The sequence below is a fragment of the Mixophyes fleayi genome, chromosome 4 (genome assembly GCF_038048845.1).
Source record: "Mixophyes fleayi isolate aMixFle1 chromosome 4, aMixFle1.hap1, whole genome shotgun sequence".
In the NCBI taxonomy this organism is placed as follows: domain Eukaryota; kingdom Metazoa; phylum Chordata; class Amphibia; order Anura; family Limnodynastidae; genus Mixophyes; species Mixophyes fleayi.
In genome coordinates this window covers 44,273,536-44,296,062 of record NC_134405.1, presented here as the reverse complement: position 1 = coordinate 44,296,062, position 22,527 = coordinate 44,273,536, and the positions used below count along the sequence as shown (strand labels likewise).

Below are 22,527 nucleotides of genomic sequence, written 5' to 3'. Positions count from 1 at the left end.
TCGTCCTCGAGAAGAATAATCGACCCCGGAGTAAGCTGGATCCCAAGTGGGAGTTGAACCCGTATGTGATTACGGCCGAACCCATATCAAGCTCCGCCCCAGGCCAGACCAAGGGCCAGAAGAAACATCAAGGGATGACTGGGACGAAGAGCCAGACGATGGCAAAGGGACTTTACCTCAGCTGCCCACTGACCCTTTCGAGCTACTATTGGCGGTATCAGGATTAGAGATCTACTGAAACTGTTGTATATAATGTATATTAAAACTGCTGTCATTGAAAATGTTTGCCATTATAACTGTTGTAGATGTGTGATTTGAGTTGATAAAGAACAACCACCTTTATGTCTTAATGCGTGAGGACACGCACCTGAAAAAGCGGGGGTGAATGTGGTACCCCAAAGCCCTGTTAAACAGCACAGAGGAAGTGCATAAGCACTTTTAAAATGCAGGGCTACAAGGGGTTAATTGTGCTCCTGAAAACTTGTGCCCAGGAGTGATTGATAGGAGGAGGATGAAGGCCCTGATTGGCTGGGGGAGTAACAGGAAGAGGTTGTGCAGGAAGGAGGAGAGAGAGCAGCATGGTAGAAGGAACAAGGGGGAGGATGTGCAGCCGAGCAGAGAGAAGATAAGCTGCTGCCAGAACTGTGACATTGCCAGCAAAGCGGACGGAGAACATCTGTGGACACGCAGTGGGGCACCAAAGACAGTATTCACTAAGTACAGAACTCTTTTCAAAGTAAAACCTAGCCTGTAGTGTACTGCACACACCCCAGTGTCAGAGGGAAGAGTGATGAGAGAATCTATCCAAAACTGACATTGCATTCTTGTACAAGGAAGGATTGTGAGAGCTTTTCCCCCAGATCATACCTATACACAGGCTGCAGGGAACAATTAAGACGGTCGTTTCAGCTATATCCTGTGTGTGTGTGTGTGTGTGTGTGTGTGTGTGTGTGTGCTCTGATATCTGGACATTATACCCTGCTGCAGAGTACATGTGCTGATAGAGATTCATTGACTGTTGAGAGAACAGCGCCATCTTGTGGCTGAAATGAGCAACAGCTCTGCTTTCTACTATAATACTTAACCCTTGATGGAAACCTCTGCAGGACATTGGAACACTACCCAAATTCCTGTGCACAGGTCAGCCCAGGACTGAGTGGAAAATATGGTAACGTTACCGGGGATAATATTGGTGCACCAAATGTTTTAGGTGATGTTAATGTTATGTGATTTACCTAAGAATTGATTTATTAATATTGAAGGTCTGACATTCAGTGTTAGTGGTACCGCTGCAATTCAAGTTAACTCAGCAGTAGATGCTAAAAGTGGGGCGCCTGACCCATAGGGAATAGCACGGTACCCCAAACACCTGAATAAGAAGTAGCCCTCTAGTGGGCGTGGTAGTGACCGTAAGAGTCTTGATGGGTTATTATTGATGGTTATTGCATCATCACCAGTCAGATTTTGTTAACGTGAAAGTAGTAACTGTGATTACCAGTGTGCCTTATTAGACAATGTGTATTGAAGATGTTATCGTTATTCTGCCTTATACTCACCAGGTGTATGTTATATGTTAAATGCTTTTGTGCTCTATGCTGATCAGACGCATTATTTTGTCATTACTATTGAGCTGAAGGGGTCAGTGGCGCGGTGGCTTACCAAAACTATCCTTACCGCATTCTCAATAAAATCAAGTTGTTTGACCAATCTTTGTCCCTTTCATTGAAGTATTTATCTCCTGACCACTGGATATCCAAAAGAGAAAAGAACCTGACTCGTGTCTGGAGGACAAGGTAAGGGAAGGATTCCCATGAGTACCCAACCACCACATATTCATCCCGCCACACCACCCTGCCCTTTAATTTAAAGCCTGAATCTGGGGACTGTAGTTCCACTGCACATGGGCAAATCACTAAACCACCTCATGCATGCGCATATTGTCAAAGACAGGCCTGAGGCAACAAATGATAAATAGGCACCTGAGATCTGCCTAGAACTCATCCTTCTCACGTTAAATACTATCAGTTTGCAAAGCGTAATCTTATTTTTGCAATGCTTTGAAGAAGTAGTAAGGTCAAGAAAACAAAGTAAAAAATCTCTCCAAAACAGAATAAAGTACAGCTGTTCTATCACTTGTAGCCAGCAGATGGCGATACAGAAGCGCTTCCTCCTCTACTGTATTTATTAGACTCTTGTAGTCACTTGTGGATTATTTATGAACTATTGTAAAGCAAGAGGAATATACCCTGTAAATGTAATGCATGTTTTGGCATTTCTACATGTATTACTGTGTCTTAATCTTATTTAAAACTATTTAACAATAATTTAGCAAAATAATTTGTATTACTTCTTCATAGGGGTTTCCCACTTTCAGACCAGTTTATTTTGTCTGTTCTGCTCTCCTGCAACTTTGAGTAAATGCATTCCTTTATACTCCTTGATTTTCTTTTTTGTGCTGTGGATGCTGGAACGAACGTTAAAAAGTGTGCTACATTCTATCAGAGGGCGGCCATGCCGAGAATCTGTTGTAGCTGGATGAGAGCAGCTTTGATGGAATCAAAATACCGTTTACATGTTCAGGCCCATTGCGCCTGCTCTCCTAGAAGAGTTAGAGCTACTTGACCATTGTGGGAGATTTCAAGATTACTAAGACAGGACTACAAGCACAGTGAGACAATGATGCAATGTTGCTATGACATATAAATCAATGCAGTGTCAAATCACCAACTCTTATTTTTATTACAATAGAATTCTTTCTCTCCTCAGCTATATTGCCTATTCCTACGTTGCATTTTGAGAACAGGATAATTGAGGAAGATGACACAAATATCAGGTGCACAGTACAATACACTGCTGGTATGGACGTAAAATTAGAAATTAAGGGCAATACAACATTAACAGACTGTTCTACAACCAAGGGAAACTCTCCAAACATCACGTGCAAGCTGGAGGTCACCAAAGACATGCATGAGATGGAGTTCACATGTGAAGCTCAGTTTAAAACCCAAAGCAAACCACAAAAGATGTACATACAAAGTAAGTATGAGACATATGGAATCCTAAATTTCACTCATTTTCCTTCTAGGCATATACCCTCTTTGAGACATAGTATGTTGATAAGAGGAAATAAGTGATCATTTACGTCTGTCCATCTCATTTATTTATTTATTTTATTTTATGTTATGAATTTTTATCACATACAGGTTTAAATTGTAGCTCCAATGAAACATTATTTTATGAAATTAAATTTTTTTCCCAGATACTACAACTTAATGCAATAAATTGCCTGCTAAAAACGCAGAAGCACACTGTTGTTGCCATATTAAAGATACTGACCATCCTTAGCTACCACTTAATGGAAATTAACTGTGGACAACATTGACTGAAACATTGAATTTTCCATAGCTACAGAGGATGCCAAGGAAGGCCAGACCTTATTGGAGCTATGGCAACAACGGTGTATTTCCGAGTTTTTTTTTTGCAGGATATTTCAGGCAGACATCTTATTTTAAATATCTGGCATTATTTCAGTAAATTGTAACAACCAGCCTAATTATTTTATTTAGGAAACTTTTGTGTGTAAATGCCATTAAATTATTAAAGTGATGTTTCTTGCCATTACATCTGCTAGACGTTTATTCAAGACACCTTCTCCTCTTCTGGTAATAAAAAATAATTGCTATTGAATGTTTCCTATATATGTTCAAGACTGTCCTCTGGACTTTATTTGCTTTAAATGTACTCCAATCATCTTCAATCCCTTAGCTTAAATAAATCATGCCTCTTATCTTTGACCTTCATTAAACGTATATACTGGGGAACAGAAGTGATATCAAACTATAGATCTACATAGTAGAATTTGTAAGACAACACAAAACTCTGCAGCACCAAACAGTCAGTTACAAATACAAACACAAAACACAATTGCACCTAAAAACAGAATAAATTTAGACATGGTTGACCAAGAAGGAGCAGACATCATCATCATCACCATCATCACCATATATTTATATAGCGCCACTGATTCCGCAGCGCTGTACAGAGAACTCACTCACATCAGTCCCTGCCCCATTGGGGCTTACAGTCTAAATTCCCTAACACACACACACACACACACACACAGACAGACACACAGACTAGGGTCAATTTGTTAGCAGCCAATTAAACTACCATTATGTTTTTGGAGTGTGGGAGGAAACCGGAGCACCCGGAGGAAACTCACGCAAACTTCTGTGAGGCACTTCTGCCTCACAGCACTGGTGTCATGAGTTTGATTTCTGACCATGGCCTTATCTGTGTGGAGTTTGTATATTCTCCCTGTGTTTGCGTGGGTTTCCTCTGGGTGTACCGGTTTCCTTCCACACTTCAAAAACATACTAGTAGGTTAATTAGCTGCTATCAAAATTGACCCTAGTCCTTGTGTGTGTGTGTGTGTGTGTGTGTATATATTAGGGAATTTAGACTAAGCTCCAATGGGGCAGGGACTGATGTGAATGAGTTCTCTGTACAGCGCTCTGGAATTAGTGGTGCTATATAAATAACATGATGATGATGATGATTAGAGATTAGTTAAATGTCAGTTAAAGGTGCAGCAATTATAAGCCTTTATGCCCAGGTGAATATCACCTGCATCAATTCCTTTATTTGTCTTTAATTTAGAGATCTCTAAAATTGTTCCCAAAATAACAGTGTAAATATACATCACTCACAGGGGCCAAATGAGCAAGAAGCTGAACATGTGACTCACACACCCCAGATCCTATTGAACTTAGAGGGACAATCTCTGCTAATTAACACTTAACTAACAGTATATATGAAGAGATCTGTATGAAGGACGTAAACTTGTACTTCGGTTTTGAGTGTGTCCCCAAAAACAAATCTTTGAAGAACACAGAGAGGGGAAGCTTAAATTGGGGGACATAAAGTCTTACAACTATGACCTCTTACTATTCAATATAATTTTTCCCTGTAACTTCTCCAATTATTCCAAAACCTCCCTATAGATTCTTGCGTTATGCCATATGCAAAAGAGAAAAGATAATGCTATTTCTTCTACAGTGCACTCTATGGCACTCTCACAGTACATATTTAATTGTTTTAATATAATTCTTAGCCAAAATATTTTGGTTTCAGTATCATATCCCCAAAAGGAGCAGAAAAAATATTCTTTTATTTTCCATATACATTCCAATAATCTTAGGAATTAGTAGATTAACAGCAAATGCGAGCACATTTATAGATCACCATCTACATGTATTTGTAAGAACATTAACAATATCTCAGATGTTATAAAAGAAATGCAAAATGTTTATCTAATAATATGAAGGACGGCCATGGGCACAACATGTGCCCCAAGATATTTTAACCAATATTTGGGTTGGTGTGAAAGAGAGCAATTATTTAATGACATCAATGAGATTTATACCAAGCATATCAGCTTATGACTTCGATTTACGATATTAATTACATTATGATATGGAAAAAAATTGCTTCTATTGGAATTTATACTGAAGTTTAATCAAAATGAATTTAATTTAAAATTGACTGATGAAGCAAGAAAAGCCTAAATTTCCTTTTTCTGTGAATTAGGAAGCTGATGAATAAAAGCTTATCAATGAATATTTATAGAAAGAAAACAGTAACAAATAGCATCCTGCATAAAAGTAGATCTTTCTCACCGGCAACATTAAGATGAGTCCTAAAAAGTGAATATTTGAAAATGAGACATAATTGCTCAAAGGAAATTAACTTAACTTAAAACATCTTATAATAAGAGGATGATTAGACAAGCCTAGAAATCAGCAATGATAGAGGATAGAGAATCATTAATATTCCTATAAACTAAGACTAAATCACCAGAGAATAACATCAGATATGTAGGCACCCTTGTGAATAGTGGTCCGAGATAAGAGAAATACTACAAATCAAGGTCTAGAACAAATGATAGGTGAATTAGTCTATACGCTGAAAACTATCTCTTAATTTAAAAAACAAATTAGGATGCAATCATTCTAAAACCAGCAAATGAACACAATGTAATGCAGGGTACCACAAATATGGCAAGTACAAAGTTTGCTAATATGTGGCACGCACTATAAATATAAGGATACATTTGATAAAGTATGAACCATTAAACATTTCCTAAACTATAGCACCTTAGTGGTGATACACTGCCTACATAGCCCTTTTGATAAGAGGTATCAAGGAATGACAAGCTGCCCATTTAAACAAAGGATCTAAGAGAATGTTGGAAACACATGGAATGCTAAATCAGATTTATTAAAATTCAAACAATCAACAACATTGGTGGTACATTTTCTTAAGGACTATAACAGCAATAGAAAGAGTGCAATTGGTTGTTCGGGGAGGAAATATTAGTCAAACGCTGCTCAACAGGGATACATATGAAGATTATCCCCAAATGGATTGAATAAACATAATAATTAGGGAGCCTTCCTAGGGTAAATAATCAAATTCCTCTGATCTAATCATTGTATTTTTCCGAATGAAATTGAGAGACAGGCGTAAAATAGTTTATAAGAAATATAAATATAATAAAATGTGACAGTTTGAAATGATAATGTAATAATCAATCACATTTATAAAATAAGATATCATTCACCTTAATGATAACATGTTATTCTGTATAGTATTAAGATAATTGGATCACATCATTAATAATTAATTTACAATGCACATTTAAATTAATATATACATTTTCACAATATTTATTTATATTTATAGCATCCCTATTTTCATTATATTTCTATCTGCTTATGATACATTTTCAGTAAGCAGTTATACACAGATTGTATTTTGAGACAAGACCGGCATAATTTGTACTAATAATATCTTGTTTTTATACACCGGATTCAATTAATAACTATTTATTAATTATAAGTCATTTAATCAACATAAATATATTCTTACACTTGTCACAATAGCAATTCCTAAATATGCTCTTATCATTGATCATTGTATTCATATAGTAAGTTAATTTGTATATTGTAATGAATTTATACAGTTATGCAATTATATGGATAATAATATTATCTGTTAATTAAAGATGATTCTAACCTATTTATTCAAACACTAAAGCGGTCGAAAAAGTTTATAACAAACATCGGAGTGAGAATTTGGGGTTAAAAGGAAGTGGAGAAACTTTCAATCACAAATTAGGCTTTGACTTTCTATATGACGCTGGGTGCTCCTATAGACCCATTCTCCTTTTTACGCAATGTCCTAGAGTGACTCCTCTGCAATTTACATTTCCTTGTTCGTAGAGTTTACATTTTGCCTTGATAAAGCATTTAAGCGAAACGCGTGTCAGACCTCCTGGAGCAGAATCCCTCACAATATATTATTGAAATTAGAACTAAAAATAAGTCACCAGAAGTCGCAGAAGCACACTCATATAATGTTATGTAACTGATAATCTAACATTGTAATGCAAAAATCTTAGAAAAAAGATATAACACATTTATTCAAGACCACCTAAACTATACTACAAATTATACCACATAATGTATCTCTATAACTCCTCCTATTACTCCATATAAGATCTCCCTATAACTCCTATTACTCCATATAACCTCTCCCTATAACTCCTCCTATTACTCCATATAACCTCTCCCTATAACTCCTCCTATTACTCCATATAACCTCTCCCTATATCTCCTCATATTACTCCATATAACCTCTCCCTATATCTCCTCCTATTACTCCATATAACCTCTCCCTATAACTCCTCCTATTACTCCATATAACCTCTCCCTATATCTCCTCCTATTACTCCATCTAACCTCTCCCTATAACTCCTACTATTACTCCATATAACCTCTCCCTATATCTCCTCATATTACTCCATATAACCTCTCCCTATATCTCTTCCTATTACTCCATATAACCTCTCCCTATATCTCCTCCTAGTACTCCGTATAACCTCTCCTTATAACTCCTCCTATTACTCCATATAACATCTTCCTATATCTCTTCCTATTACTCCGTATAACCTCTCCCTATAACTCCTCCTGTAACTCCATAATTAATAATATTTATTTCTATAGTGCAAATATATTATGCAGTGTTTTACAGAGTGGTTTTTTTTTTAAATACTATCATCCCTGCCTCAGTGAAGATAAAGTCTAAATTTTCTACACACAAACATTATCTGTAAGTATGTTTTTAGAATGTGGGAAGACGCCGGAGCATACACAAACTATACAGAGAATGCGCCATCATCGGAATAAAACCCCTGGCCCCAGCTCTTAATTTCAGCAATGCTAACCACTGTTGAGCCATGCTATTCCATATAATGTTTCCTTCCTCTCTGTTACTCCTCCTATTACTCCATATAACCTCTCAATATAACTCCTTCTATTGCTCTATTAACCTCTCTCTATAACTCCTATTTTTACTCTATATAAACCAGTCACATGTGACGGATCCGTTGCTCTTGCGGGACTCATTGTTTCAATCTCTTCTCACTTTCTTCCAGCTGAACCTAAGTTCACAGACTGCCCTGATAAAGTGGTTTGGATAGATGGAAAGGAAAACAGTTTCCTCTGCAAGGCTAGCGGATACCCACCACCAACAGTGACCTGCAGTAAAGAGGGCAAGGAGTATGCAGCATTGCAGAAATTCACAACGTCAAAAGCAATGGCTGGAAAGTACAATTGTGCAGCTGAAAATTTTGATATGATTTCAAAGACAGTAGCTGTGTCGGTGGAGTGTAAGTATCTATATGTGGGACTCAGGTAATGATGGGGGCAGTACCAGTGTCTGTGCAGTATAAGTATCTGTATGTGGGAACTCGGGTAATGAATATGTTGGCGCTATATAAATAAATGATGATGATGGGGGCAGTAACAGTGTCGGTACAGTGTAATTATCTGTATGTGGGAACTCGGGTAATAATGGGGGCAGTAACAGTGACGGTACAGTGTAAGTATCTGTATGTGGGAACTCGGGTAATGATGGGGGCAGTGACAGTTTCTGTGCAGTGTAAGTATCTGTATGTGGGAACTCGGGTAATGATGGGGGCAGTAACAGTGTTGGTACAGTGTAAGTATCTGTATGTGGAAATTTGGGTAATGATGGGGGCAGTAACAGTGTCTGTGCAGTGTAAGTATCTGTATGTGGGAACTCGGGTAATGATGGGGGGCAGTGACAGTGTCTGTGCAGTGTAAGTATCTGTATGTGGGAACTCGGGTAATGATGGGGGGCGGTAACAGTGTCTGTGCAGTGTAAGTATCTGTATGTGGGAACTCGGGTAATGATGGGGGGCAGTGACAGTGTCTGTGCAGTGTAAGTATCTGTATGTGGGAACTCGGGTAATGATGGGGGGCGGTAACAGTGTCTGTGCAGTGTAAGTATCTGTATGTGGGAACTCGGGTAATGATGGGGACAGTACCAGTGTCTGTGCAGTGTAAGTATCTGTATGTGGGAACTCGGGTAATGATGGGGGTAGTTACAGTGTCGGTACAGTGTAAGTATCTGTATGTGGAAACTTGGGTAATGATGGGGCAGTAACAGTGTCTGTACAGTGTAAGTATCTCTATGTGGGAACTCGGGTAATGATGGCGGCAGTAACAGTGTCGGTACAGTGTAAGTATCTCTATGTGGGAACTCGGGTAATAATGGGGACAGTACCAGTGTCTGTGCAGTGTAAGTATCTGTATGTGGGAACTCGGGTAATGATGGGGGCAGTAACAGTGTCTGTGCAGTATAAGTATCTGTATGTGGGAACTCGGGTAATGATGGGGACAGTACCAGTGTCGGTGGAGTGTAAGTATCTGTATTTGGGAACTCGGGTAATGATGGGGACAGTACCAGTGTCTGTGCAGTGTAAGTATCTGTATGTGGGAACTTGGGTAATGATGGGGGGCAGTAACAGTGTCTGTGCAGTGTAAGTATCTGTATGTGGAACTCAGGTAATGATGGGGGCAGTAACAGTGTCTGTACAGTGTAAGTATCTCTATGTGGGAACTCGGGTAATGATGGCGGCAGTAACAGTGTCGGTACAGTGTAAGTATCTCTATGTGGGAACTCGGGTAATGATGGGGACAGTACCAGTGTCTGTGCAGTGTAAGTATCTGTATGTGGGAACTCGGGTAATGATGGGGCAGTTACAGTGTCTGTGCAGTGTAAGTATCTGTATGTGGGAACTTGGGTAATGATGGGGGTAGTTACAGTGTCTGTGCAGTGTAAGTATCTGTATGTGGGAACTTGGGTAATGATGGGGGGCAGTAACAGTGTCGGTACAGTGTAAGTATCTGTATGTGGAAACTTGGGTAATGATGGGGGCAGTAACAGTGTCTGTGCAGTGTAAGTATCTCTATGTGGGAACTCAGGTAATGATGGGGACAGTACCAGTGTCGGTACAGTGTAAGTATCTCTATGTGGGAACTCGGGTAATGATGGGGACAGTACCAGTGTCTGTGCAGTGTAAGTATCTCTATGTGGGAACTCGGGTAATGATGGGGGCAGTAACAGTGTCGGTACAGTATAAGTATCTGTATGTGGGAACTCGGGTAATGATGGGGACAGTACCAGTGTCTGTGCAGTGTAAGTATCTCTATGTGGGAACTCGGGTAATGATTAGGGATGTGCACCGGCCACTTTTGGTGTTTCGTGTTTTGTGTTTTGGATTCGGATTTGCTTGAGGTTTTGGGTTTGGATTTGTTTCGCAAAACACCTGACGAAAGGTTTTGGTTCGGATTTAAGGCTTTGGATTCGGATTTATTTTGAAAAAAACATAAAAAGTGTTAAAATCAAGTTTTTGGGTTTATTTTCACTCCTACGCTATTATTAACCTCAATAACAATCATTTCCACTAATTCCCAGTCTATTCTGCAGAATCAGTGAACTTTGTAATATTGCAGTACCAATGGACTTATACTGCAGGATTGTTTTTGGATATTTTTTTTTAATTTCTTTTTTTTATAATTATTTTTTTAAATTTTTCGTGCTGTGCTGTGCTGTGCTGTGTCCTTCTAAGGGCATTGTTATTTCCCCAGCACAGCACAAGATATAGCAGGACAGAGGACCACCTAACACACCCTCCCTCTACCCTGATCAATGCCCGAGTGAAGATGGCGGCGGCTAGCGGGGAATTTATAGGATCCGAGTATCGCGAGATCCGACAGCGGGATTATGACTCAGAGCCTCGGTTTCAGTTATGCAATTGGCGGGAATACCCGGATCTGTCTCGGATCGGCAACGTTCGGGTGGGCTCGGATTTTAGATATCCGAGCCCGCTCATCTCTAGTAATGATGGGGGGCAGTAACAGTGTCTGTGCTGTGTAAGTATCTGTATGTGGAAACTGTCACATTTCAATGCAAAATTACAACAAAGGAGCCCAGAATATGGTGGAATACACAATATTTATTACAGATACATTTCCAGAGAATACAGTAAGGTACAAACTGGAGGGTGTAGATATAGCACATGGAATGCTAGGAGATACTGAAGGCAGGTAACAGAACCACGACTGATGCAAGTGAACAGGTAGTTAGTGGAAATCCCTGACAACAGGTGCACCAGGAGCACTACAAGGAACATGTAGCAACAACAGGGAACAACAAGGAACAGCTCACCACAGCAGCATGGAACATAATCAATAGCAGAAACAACAATAATCATTAATGTATGCTGGGAGTGACAGGTATAAGAAGGGAATACCCAGGTGCTGGAGATAATTAATGAGGAGGTTAACCCCTAGTACTAACAGGAAAAGCACAATAGCAGCACCTCTGGTGAATAGAGGTACTGCCACAATATATATACATCTATCTATCACAATAATAAAGTCCAAAAGGCAGGAGCTGCCAGGCAAAGCAGCATACAATCCAGGGGGCTTGCAGGCAGATCCTGACAGGAACTCAGGTTATGATGGGGGGCAGTGACAGTGTTTGTGCAGTGTAAGTATCTGTATGTGGAAACTGCAGCTCCTCTGGTAGAGCTCTTCTATGGTAATAGAGAGCCTCATTTCTGTACTTCAGCTATTTCAGGGCAGCGCCTCCTTATATTATTGTTTTGTACTTTATTTTATTTTATTGGCACTGCAACTTTATTTGCTTTTTATTTCATTTCATCTGCACTTTATTTTTAATTTTACTGCACTGTATTTTACTGCATTTCATATTGTTTTCGCCACTGCCTTTGTTCTTGCACTGTACAATGCCGCCCCGCTCCTTTCCTATACCTATCCTCTCCCCTAGCCCCCTTCTCTTGCTCAACTCTCACTACCCCACCTCTCACCCTCCCCCTCGCTCCACCAACCCTGACAATCTCATCCGCATCTCCCCTGCTCCCTCCCTCCCTTTCTCATGTGCCCTCTGGAACTTCAGGTCCATCCGTAACAAACTATCCTCCGTCCATGACCCCTTCATCTCCAACTCTCTAAATCTTCCTGCCATCACTGAAACCTGGCTTACTTCTTCTGACACTGCCTCTCCTGCTGCTCTCTCCTACAGGGGCCTCTCCATCACTCACTCCACCAGACTGGATGAGCGTCCTGGAGGTGGCGTGGGCTTCCTCCTGTCCCCTAACTGCACTTTTCGGGTAATTCCTACTTTACCTTCCCTCTCCTTCTCCTCCTTTGAAGTTCACTCCATCCGTCTGTTCTCCCCTATCCACCTCCATGTCACCGTCATCTACCGTCCCCCGGGCCCCACGTCCCTCTTCCTCTACAACTTCGCTGCATGGCTTCCCCACTACCTTTCCTCCGACCTTCCCTCCATCATACTTGGTGACTTTAATATCCCCATTGACAACTGTTCCGACCCCGCCACCATCAAACTTCTCGCCCTTTCCTCCTCTCTAGGCCTCACTCAGTGGACCTCCTCCCCCACCCACTGTCTTGGTCACTCCCTTGACTTTGTCTTCTCTCATCTCTGTGATCTCTCTGACTTCTCCAACTCTCCCTTCCCACTCTCTGACCACCATCTCCTCTCCTTCACTCTGTCCTCCTCCCCTACTCCCGCCTTGCCTAAAGCCACCCTCACTAGGCACAACCTTGATGCTATTGACCCTACCTCCTTCTCCTCCTCTCTTGAAACTCTCCTATCACCCCTCCCTGGCCTGTCCTAACCAGGCGTCCTCTCTCTATAACCACTCCCTCACTACTGCCCTTAATGCTGTCACCCCGGCCTCCGCTATCCGCCGCCTTATTGCTCAACCCTGGCACTCCAAACTCACCCGCTTCCTCCAAAGGTGCTCTCACACTGCTGAACGCTTCTGGAGGAAATCTCGTTGCCTGACAAACTTCCTTCACTTTAAATTCATCCTCTCCTCTTTCTGCTCCGCCCTCTCCCTCGCTAAACAATCCTTTTTTAAGTCCCTCATTTCTTCTCAGTCCTCCTACCCCTGCCACCTTCTGTCCCGCCCTCCCTCTCCGCAACTGACTTTGCCATCTTTTTCTCCTCCAAAATTGAGGCCATCAGACTGAACATCTCCTCCTCCCCTTCTCCCGCCACCCTCATCGCCTCACTTCCCTCCAACAACCAACTCTGGTGCTCCTTTCGACCCTACAACAGGGGAAGAAGTTCGCTCCCTTATTCTTTTTTATTCTCCTGCTAAGGTCGTCAGTTTGTTAGTTCTAAATCCATTTAAATATTCCTTGTCTGAACCTACAGTATTTATCTAACACTATTCTATCAATTTGTTTCAGACAAACCTGAAAAATTAAAAATAAATGTAAACCCATCTTTGCACAACGAAGGTGACAATGTGACAATTAGTTGCGAGGCAGACGGTAACCCCACTCCTACATACAGCTGGAGCATGCCATCATCTAGCATAGAATTATCTCATGACAACAGAAGTATTGAGATCTGGAACATGAAAAAGAGCCACCTTGGAAAATACATCTGTACGGCACAGAATCAGCATGGGACAGCCACTCTAGAAGAGAAAATTGCTCTAAAAGGTAAAGCCTTTGTTTTTAAGCGTGTGTTTGAGTAGGGTCCAAGCACCCTATTGTATTAAGCCTTCCTCTCCTGCTTGTCCAGATGTCTACAATTTGGAAGTGGGTAGGGCTAGAACAACCTGTAGCTAATCAGATTATTCCAATGGTCACAGCAGCAAGAGATGAGTGTGCTGATTGTATAGGAGACAGTGACCTGTAAGCTCTTGTGATTAACAGAGGACAGGGCTGCATGGCAGACAATGTCATGATGGAAGAAGGGGAATACAGGCTGTCAACTACCAGGATAGCAAAGGTATTAGCTGCCATGGGCACATCAGGTGATAGAATAGATCATGATGCCTCAGCTACTGGCCGAATGTAACTGTGACCCACTGAAGCCCCGAAAAGATGTACACAGGTCCTGGCACACTAGGGCTTCAAAATTCTCTGAAGTCTGATGTTGCCTTGTTCTCTGAGCAGGAAGTGTGTAGTGTCAGACGACAAGAGAAGGTGGGTGTCCAGCTGTGACGACATGGGTGTACAAGGCACAGTACGAAAAAAAAAACTAAGCCCATCTGGACCCTCTCTCATTGGGGATAACTGCGGTGACACATTCCTAAGGTTTCTTGAACATGACCGTGTGGCTATTGTACAAGTACGGTAACATTTATGGAAATCTCTTATCACCCCAGAAGGTGGTCCAGGCGGAATAGGGGCAGGCATCAATCCTAAGGGGGAAGGGCAGCCAATCCAAGCCATCTAAACATCTATGTCTCTTGGTAATCATCATCCCACATCAGTGGAACAGGTGGGGGTTTAAAAATCGGAGCTCAAACAGAATCAGTGAACGTGGATGGCAGAACTGGCTAGGGATAAGGCTTTACACTGGATTGTCCGACAAGAGAGAACATCCTTTTGTAGAAAGTGGTTTATAAGAAATTGGTATAAATTCCTAGAGTGCGTAGACAGTGCGAAGACCTCACTCATTTGTGTTCCCATTACTCCGTGCAGCATCTAGTAACCATTCTTAAGAAACTGTAGCCACTTTTTCTTTTGTTCTATATATTTGCCTAGGTGCCTAGACAGCCTGGGCTGGTTTCCACTATAACAAGGAGACCACCATTCCCTGCTATAGTGAAATTCAGCACCAGGATGGTAAGCTTAGGACTGGTACCTCAATGGTGCGGGACTGCTAAACAACAACATACCTTTCCACCCCGAGAAGCTACAATCCCTGCACTGAAAAATACCAGGGTTCTTTCTGGCCCATGTGTCCTGGTGGCTAGGTTATTTACCAAGACTGCAACTCCTGGTTTGGCAAAACAATATGGTGACTTTTGTGCCGAACATTCAAAGCCAATTTCCACCTAAAAAATGCATTAAATTCCACAGCCAAATGCGGAATGAGGAGAATATTCCACCGCACAGTTTTGAATATTTTAATAATTTTAAGTCTAGTCCTTAGTACATAGGCACAAGGAGATAAGTCAGCAATCTTCCAAAGACAACTGAGAGTTGAAACTGGTATTTGAGCCTGGTTCTCCAGCATGTGACTCGACATTGGTCAATATCTTTTATCACTGAACAACTTCTTCTCTTTAAAAATAATGCTGGGAGTGGAATCTGGGAGGCCTGGCTGAAACCTAGGAAGGTACATGGGAGAAATTCAGGGAATGGCATAACTTGAAGCAGGAAACTATATCATCCAGATCAGTAAAACACCATTTGCTGAGCTCATAAAAGCCACACTTTGTTTCTTTTAGTGCCAAATGTTATCAAACGGAGGTAGGTGTCTATTTTTACATTGTTTGTGATACCATAGAACCCCCAGGAGTCTGAATTCTAGAAACAAAATAGGTATTGTCAGTTTTTAATGGATTCCCCTATGAAAACTATAAAATGCGAAGGCTGGTGTGTTTCTTATGTGTGTGTGAAGAGTAAGTGCAGTCACATGATCATGATTGATGGTCAAACCATGGATGGGTTGAGATCTTTAGGGGCAGTTCCCACCAAAACATAAGTGACCAAACATTTAAACTAAGCAATTCTATTTCCAGTATCTGTGAAGAGGACAGTGTTGTGTTATGTTAAAGTTTTTACTTTTTTTTTTTTTTTCCAGTCAAGCCTATCATATCAAAAATTATAGTCAAGCCATCCGCGCAACTGACAGAAGGGGATAATGTGACGCTGACCTGTGAAGCCAATGGATTCCCTCCTCCTACCTACTCCTGGCAAAAACCAACACCCAATGCGGTGTTCTCAAAGGATAAAAAGACCATTAATATCCAGAAGGCCCAGAAGACACATGGTGGAAATTATATCTGCACAGCTCAAAATGAGCATGGGTCGGATACCATGACACAGACAATTACTGTAAAAGGTAGTGTGATTCCCCTTTCAATCGTATGTTACCCAATGCTTCCAATGAGATGGATCTAAACAGTGTACATTCCCAATAGGACTGTGATCAAGCTGTATGCACTTTATACAACAACAAATGGAAATAAGTCAACATCACTCACCTACATAGTATTAGTCATTGCAGAAGTAAAACTAAGTACATCCAAATTTATTTGCAGTTTCAAAACCTTCTGGGGGTCATTTATGAAGCATAGATTTCCCCCAGGGGGGAGGGGGGACATGGGTTTAAAGAGGCATCAGGGCTGTGTTTGCAGAGAAGCAAAAGCACAGCCATAGGAGAGAACGTGGGTAGAATAAAGATATACCAGTAAAGTAGAGTAGGTTCAACAATGCACTGCGTTTTGCAGAGCTATGCAGAAGTGAGATTTACTGTCGTGGAGTGATATTTTTGCAAAGAGATAGAAGGGTGGGAGGGTACATTTATAGGGACATTCCTGGTCTTACAGAGGGGAGGGGGTGCACAGCCCTATCCACTCTGCAAAAGAACTTTAGTTTTGCACTAAAATTTAAAGAAGGAGGTCTTTGGGTCTTACCATGCACTTTAAATGTGCCTCCATGTTTCACTTAGGCCGAGACAGTCCTAATGTCCTCTCATTTCCATAATAATAATAATAATAATAATAATAATAATAATAATAATAACAACTAATGTAAGCCATAAACCAAGCAGGATTTTATGTGAAAAACTGAAGTTTTATGTACTGAAAAGGGGGTGATCGTAAAGTGGTAGGAAGTTAGCTCTCTAAGCGTCTAGGTTGCGGAGGCGTCTCCCGGGATTGGAGGCTAGGCATGCACCTTGATGTGCACCGGGAGGACCATTCAGGTGCACTAGTGCAAAACCAAAGTGTTTTACAATGCACATCGACTGCACTTCAGAAATGACCTCCTCTCTGTGCACAGTAGAGGCCATATTAGTACTGTGCATAAAAGCCTATCCCACTACTGCTGCCAATATCTGTGGGTTTCAATTCCACTGTAAATAGAAAGTCATTTGTTTTTGCTTTGTTGTATTTAAAACTTCCTTTAATTACCACATATTTTTAGGAAACAATAGGAACTTTCTCTTACATTTGTCTATCCAAGGTCAGGCTGAGTTAGAAAATGCAGTGTTGGAAATTTAGTTCTATTTATCTACCTCCCAACATTTAGCCAGGACAAAAAAATCCATCAATCCAAACTATGGCCCCAGTTCACACAATTCCTGTCACTCCCTAACTAACCACACCCACAAGGGTGTGTCCTGCCATCCAACCCATGACTTTTGTCCTGATTCCAGGACAGTGGGGAAATAACAGCTGCCCCTTCAATGCCGGCATTGAAGCAATGCTTTCCGGGGAGGTGAAATCATTGACGGATCGGGAGTGGGGGGGGGGGGGGGAGACTGGGGCAATTGATCCCCACTCCCCCCAGCAGCACAAGCCCAATTTTTAAATTGTGTCCCAGATGCAGATTAAAGTGGGAGGAGTGTGGCCAAGTGTGTGTGGGGGCAGGCACAACCAATCAGAATGGAGGGGCGTAACTATGCTAAATCGCCCCACCCCCCTAAAAATAAAGTCTAGATCTACCCCTGGGTGAAATGGGAAGCACTGGGTACACCACCACGTAGATGTGGCACCCCCAAAGGGATGTGGCCAAATCACTTTGTAACATGACTATGCCCCCTTCCTGCACACATGCTGCCACAAAGTTGGGAGGTAAAGAATCAGGACAGAACCCCCAGGGGCAAGGTAAAAAAGGTAGCCAAGTATGGATGTACCTGGAACAAACTCAAGCTCTAAAATTATCCTCTATTCTTGACTACTAATATGTATCTATGGAAGTGTTGCTGATTTCAAGAAAACTTGATACATTCTACTTTTGGAATACAGTTCAGAATTTCCCCCCCTGTCTTGCAAAGGAGGTTGGAAGCCCACTAATGTGATCATGCTTAAAATAAGACTGTCACCAAATTTGGACCTCCTTACTGGCCCAGTTTGACAGATGTTTTTTTGCTTTGGGCCAATTCCAGGACAGTTGGGACATGACAGGTGCCCCTCAATGCTGCACGTACCAGCGGCGGGTGCGCTTGACATTGAAGGGTGTTTTAGGGAAGGTGACTGGGGCACTTCGGAAGCAATGGGCACACTCCAGAGAGGATGTAGCCCTCCTGTCACACATTGCACCAGTTAAACCTGCAATATGGTCTCTGTTCTCACCTGTCTCCCTCTTTCTGCATTCACTTGTTGGGCTGAACTGAGCAGGCACACACCTGGTCTGCTCGATACTTCCTGCATCCTCTTGATTGGTTAATTGCCTGTCAACTCTGTCTATTTAAAGCCCCTGCTTCTCTACCAAGTTGTCAGATCTTCAGGTCTACTCTCCTGATCAGATGTCCTGTTCCCTGGCTCCTGTTTGTTCCATGTTCTCTGTAGTCTCCAACACATCTATCCGCAGATCATCACAGCCTTTGTGACTACTCCATTACCCTGTGGTAACACTCTGCAGATTATTGCTACCTGTTCTCTGAGTCTCCAGTACATCCATCCGCAAATCATCACAGCCTCCGTGTCTACTCCACTATCCTCATGGTAAACGCTCTGCCAGTTATTGCTACCATTGCTACCAGCCTACTGTGTTAATCAGCACACTGCTCTACTGTCTCCTAATCTCTCAGCCATCCTGGTACTCCTCATCCGAACCATCTTCTGTTACAGTCCTGGTTCTTTTTACAGTTTTGCTCATCACCTCCTATGAGAACCGCGACCTGCGGTCAGGGAGTTGCGAAACCCGGTGCCCTTGCAGGAGCCTCTGGCGAAAACCTCCCACTCTGTTAGATTCCGCGCCTTCTAGTAGGTAGTGCCAACGTCAGCAGACTGTACGGGTACTCCTTTGACCCTACCGGTTGTGACACCTCCCCAGTGTGACGTAGACACACTCATTGTAAAGTTACCATGCCCCCATCTCGTGCTGTCCCGATTTGAGACAACTAAAAGTTGGGAGGTATGCCAAAATAAAGAATAAATCTAAGGTTTCATTTTTTTCACAGTACTATCTCTTGCTCTTCTTTATCTGCATCGCTGTTTGAAAAAAAATGTGTGTTTATTAATATATTCATTACATAGATCTTCCCTTCCATTTTCACTGTCTGATTTCCTGGGGAAGCTGCCACTTCAGAGGCTTCTGTAAAACAATTAGAATAATAAGGCAATAAGACTCAGTTGTTTATTATAGATTTCAGCGGTACATGTGCTGCAGATGTCAGCTGGAAGCAATTGGTTGATAAGAAGGATGTAAACCCTTGTGTTCCCACAAACCGGCTCAATGTACTGTAAACATAAGGATTGGACAACCTATCCCCACCAGCTGCTGTGGACCTACAAGTCCCAGCACACTGAGGCAAGCCATGTATACGATACTGGCTGATGTCCTTTCTTTCATGTTTTATTCTTGGCTGCATTGAATCAAGAACAGATGGTCGGAATGTTCGTTTTCAACCAGGGAGATGGTGAGAATGTGCGTTAGCATGTAGGTAAGGGGTGCGGCTTTGTTTATTTCTAACCTACATGTTTGATATAATGGACAAAGTTCTCATGGACTCCGTGTCTTCTCTGCACCACAGGGAAGTAAAAGTTGGCATTTTGGGCAGGACTAGTAACTTTTAATGGAAGCATTCAGCCTCACATTGACCGGTCAGGGAGATAGTTAACATTCTATCTGTGATCTCCAAAGTGCGGGTGTTCCTGTTGTAGTCATAATTATGCCACGCTGACCAGTGCTCACTTTAGAAATGCTGAGGGGGACAGGGGCAGATGGCAATAAAAATAATAAGCAATCAGGTTACAAAAACGAAGAGCAGAGCACCTCTTATAAATTCTACAATCAGCCCCAGAGCTACTCACCCTTACCTTCATCCTCACTATAACGGGAAACCTTGGGATCCCCCATTGTAATGATAACCAGCTCTCTGATCCCTGCATAATGGATTCATTTGTTTAAACATAATAGCCTAAAATAGTAAGACAGAAATAAACAGTCGCACAAACCTGTTACAGAAATACATTTTGATTGGGTAAAATAAGCACATTTCCCACCACTCTCGTTCCAAAAAATCCTCTGCCCGTCTGTTCTCGATCCGACATCAGTACAGCACCTACATGGCTTTTACCTTGATTCTCAAAAAATAGAAGAGTGGTAACAAGTCTCTTTCCTGTTATTCTAGATTGTATGTCTGTGGTTCCACCAAAGCTGGAGAGCGACAGGTTGTCTATCACTACTATCAAAAAAGGATCTGGCAGGGATGGAATTAGGAGACATAAAACGACTTTGATATATTGGATGGTTTGAGCAGGAAACCATCCTTCCTGCTCCTTCGACTCTTGTTCTAGTTGCCAAACCATCTGTCTTCTGGGAAGTTCATGTGGGAGATGGGCTTTTACAACCATCTCCTGCTTAAAACGTTAGATGGTTTCATCAACTGGGTAAAACTTTGTATTTAGCTTTAGGTCACCTTATTCCACCCAAAAAACTGAATGTTTATTTTTTGGGTGAACTTCGCCATTGTAGCGGTTCTGAAGACATTTAAGTCATAAGAGAGAATTAAAAGTTGCAAACAATTAAGGGTTGGTCCAACACTAGGGGCTAGATTTACTAAGCTGCGGGTTTGAAAAAGTGGGGATGTTGACTATAGCAACCAATCAGATTCTAGCTTTCATTTATTTAGTACCTTCTACAAAATGATAGCTAGAATCTGATTGGTTGCTATAGGCAACATCCCCACTTTTTCAAACCCGCAGCTTAGTAAATCTAGCCCTAGGACTTTGAAAATGATGTTTTTACATTTGACAGAATTCGCATTTCCGTAATGGTTGTACTGAGTGCTTGCACAGGAGCACTTCTCAAGCTAATTTAGATAAATTGTATAGGAAAAGTTCAAAATACAAATTGGGAAGTAGAACTGGAGGGACTATAACCAACCATTCAGTGACCCTTATTTCCATGTCAGGTATGTTACATGAAAAGTTTGAGATTATCTTATCAATTTCTGTTTCAGAACCCGAAAGAAAACCCAACGGAGTTGAACGAACAGAACCTGCAATAACCACTGTAATCATTCTGATGTCCACCAGTTTCATTTACTATTTGTGTTAAAGATCATCTACATCAAACATTCCCAGGGACCAGTACATTTCCTTCAGTTTATTGTTTCACAAGCTCAGAAAACACATTACCATTGTTCAAATCTCAGTCTACAGATTGTACATTTTGGATTAAAGTATTCTACAAAACAAATTGCATTGTTCTTGTGGTTTCACTTAACTAAGATCCAAATCTCACTTCCTTTAGTAATATTAAATAGAACATTTGCCTTGCAATGTCTACAAAGTACCGCGAGGATGGTTCAAAATAATAATGAGTCAGAATTTAGCAAGGTTTTCGGTTGGTCTGTAACTAAAGCATACCTTATATTGGCTTTTCCCATTCAGCTGACTTCCCTTTAATACTATAAAACGTTCACTACTTTCCGTCAGTTGTTTATTTTGGTGGCCAGAGATGCAACACAAAGCGAATATTTGAATATTGTAGAATGTAGCGTTTGTATAAAGCCCAGAAGGGTCGTGTGGCAGCTCAGGGCAACAGATGTAAACTCATTGCTAAAACGTAACGAAAAAAAAAGGCAAAAAAACAAGGGCAGAAGGGCATGTATAAACCAATAAATTAAACTCATACAGAGGTCAAAGCCCCCTTTAAAGACACCTGATTTGCAGTTTAAACAATTGCTATAGTGGGAACCTTACCTGAGGTGGCATTTTGAGATAGGCGCCAGCAATTCATAAAGCACGCTGCCAACTCTTAGCCCTGTTTCAGCTTGTTGCAGTTGTCATTATAGCACACAATTTATCACAAGGGAGAAATGAAAGTTGCCTGGGGGAGGATGGGGGGGGGGGTGAAGGCACCACAAGAACCTCATCGCAGGTGGTATTATGCTAAAGACCAACCCTATGTTCAGCGAGATGCTGTACAGCAATTCCAAATGTGTCACATCCCAATTTCTACCCCACCTCTTCACCATAATTGATTTTTATTTTTTATGGCCAAAGATTTGAGGGCAGATGAATAAATAAACAAGACTGGCCTCTTGAAAGAAGTGCAACACATTAAACACGCAGTGCAAAAAATATTCACTTGTGGTCAAGGTCTTGTCTACCTAGAGTCACAC

At 41.5% G+C, this 22,527-nt stretch overlaps 1 protein-coding gene and 2 long non-coding RNA genes across 5 annotated transcripts in view; 1 reads left to right on the top strand and 2 right to left on the bottom strand.

The window, feature by feature from the left end:
- Nucleotides 1-21,599, top strand: part of LOC142151316 (intercellular adhesion molecule 5-like) — a 51,617-nt gene extending 30,018 nt beyond the window's left edge. For 2 of the 3 annotated variants that reach the window (XM_075206840.1, XM_075206841.1), the window contains exons 3-7: nucleotides 2,767-3,036; nucleotides 8,498-8,731; nucleotides 13,674-13,931; nucleotides 16,030-16,290; nucleotides 21,361-21,599. In XM_075206840.1, the coding sequence (XP_075062941.1) occupies nucleotides 2,767-3,036; nucleotides 8,498-8,731; nucleotides 13,674-13,931; nucleotides 16,030-16,290; nucleotides 21,361-21,458 (1,121 nt within the window). In that variant the 3' untranslated portion in view covers nucleotides 21,459-21,599. Of the gene's footprint in view, nucleotides 1-2,447; nucleotides 2,669-2,766; nucleotides 3,037-8,497; nucleotides 8,732-13,673; nucleotides 13,932-16,029; nucleotides 16,291-21,360 lie in introns of those variants that run through there. The other variant, XM_075206842.1, reaches the window with a different exon arrangement.
- The window catches only part of LOC142151320 (uncharacterized), a 179,915-nt gene that overhangs the window by 139,596 nt on the left and 17,792 nt on the right, over nucleotides 1-22,527 (bottom strand). The gene's annotated exons all lie outside the window — the stretch shown is intronic.
- Nucleotides 16,004-22,176, bottom strand: LOC142151319 (uncharacterized). Its single transcript, XR_012691176.1, has 3 exons — nucleotides 22,106-22,176; nucleotides 20,354-20,475; nucleotides 16,004-19,490 (listed from the first exon to the last, which is right to left on the bottom strand). It is a non-coding gene; the product is annotated as an uncharacterized LOC142151319 (long non-coding RNA).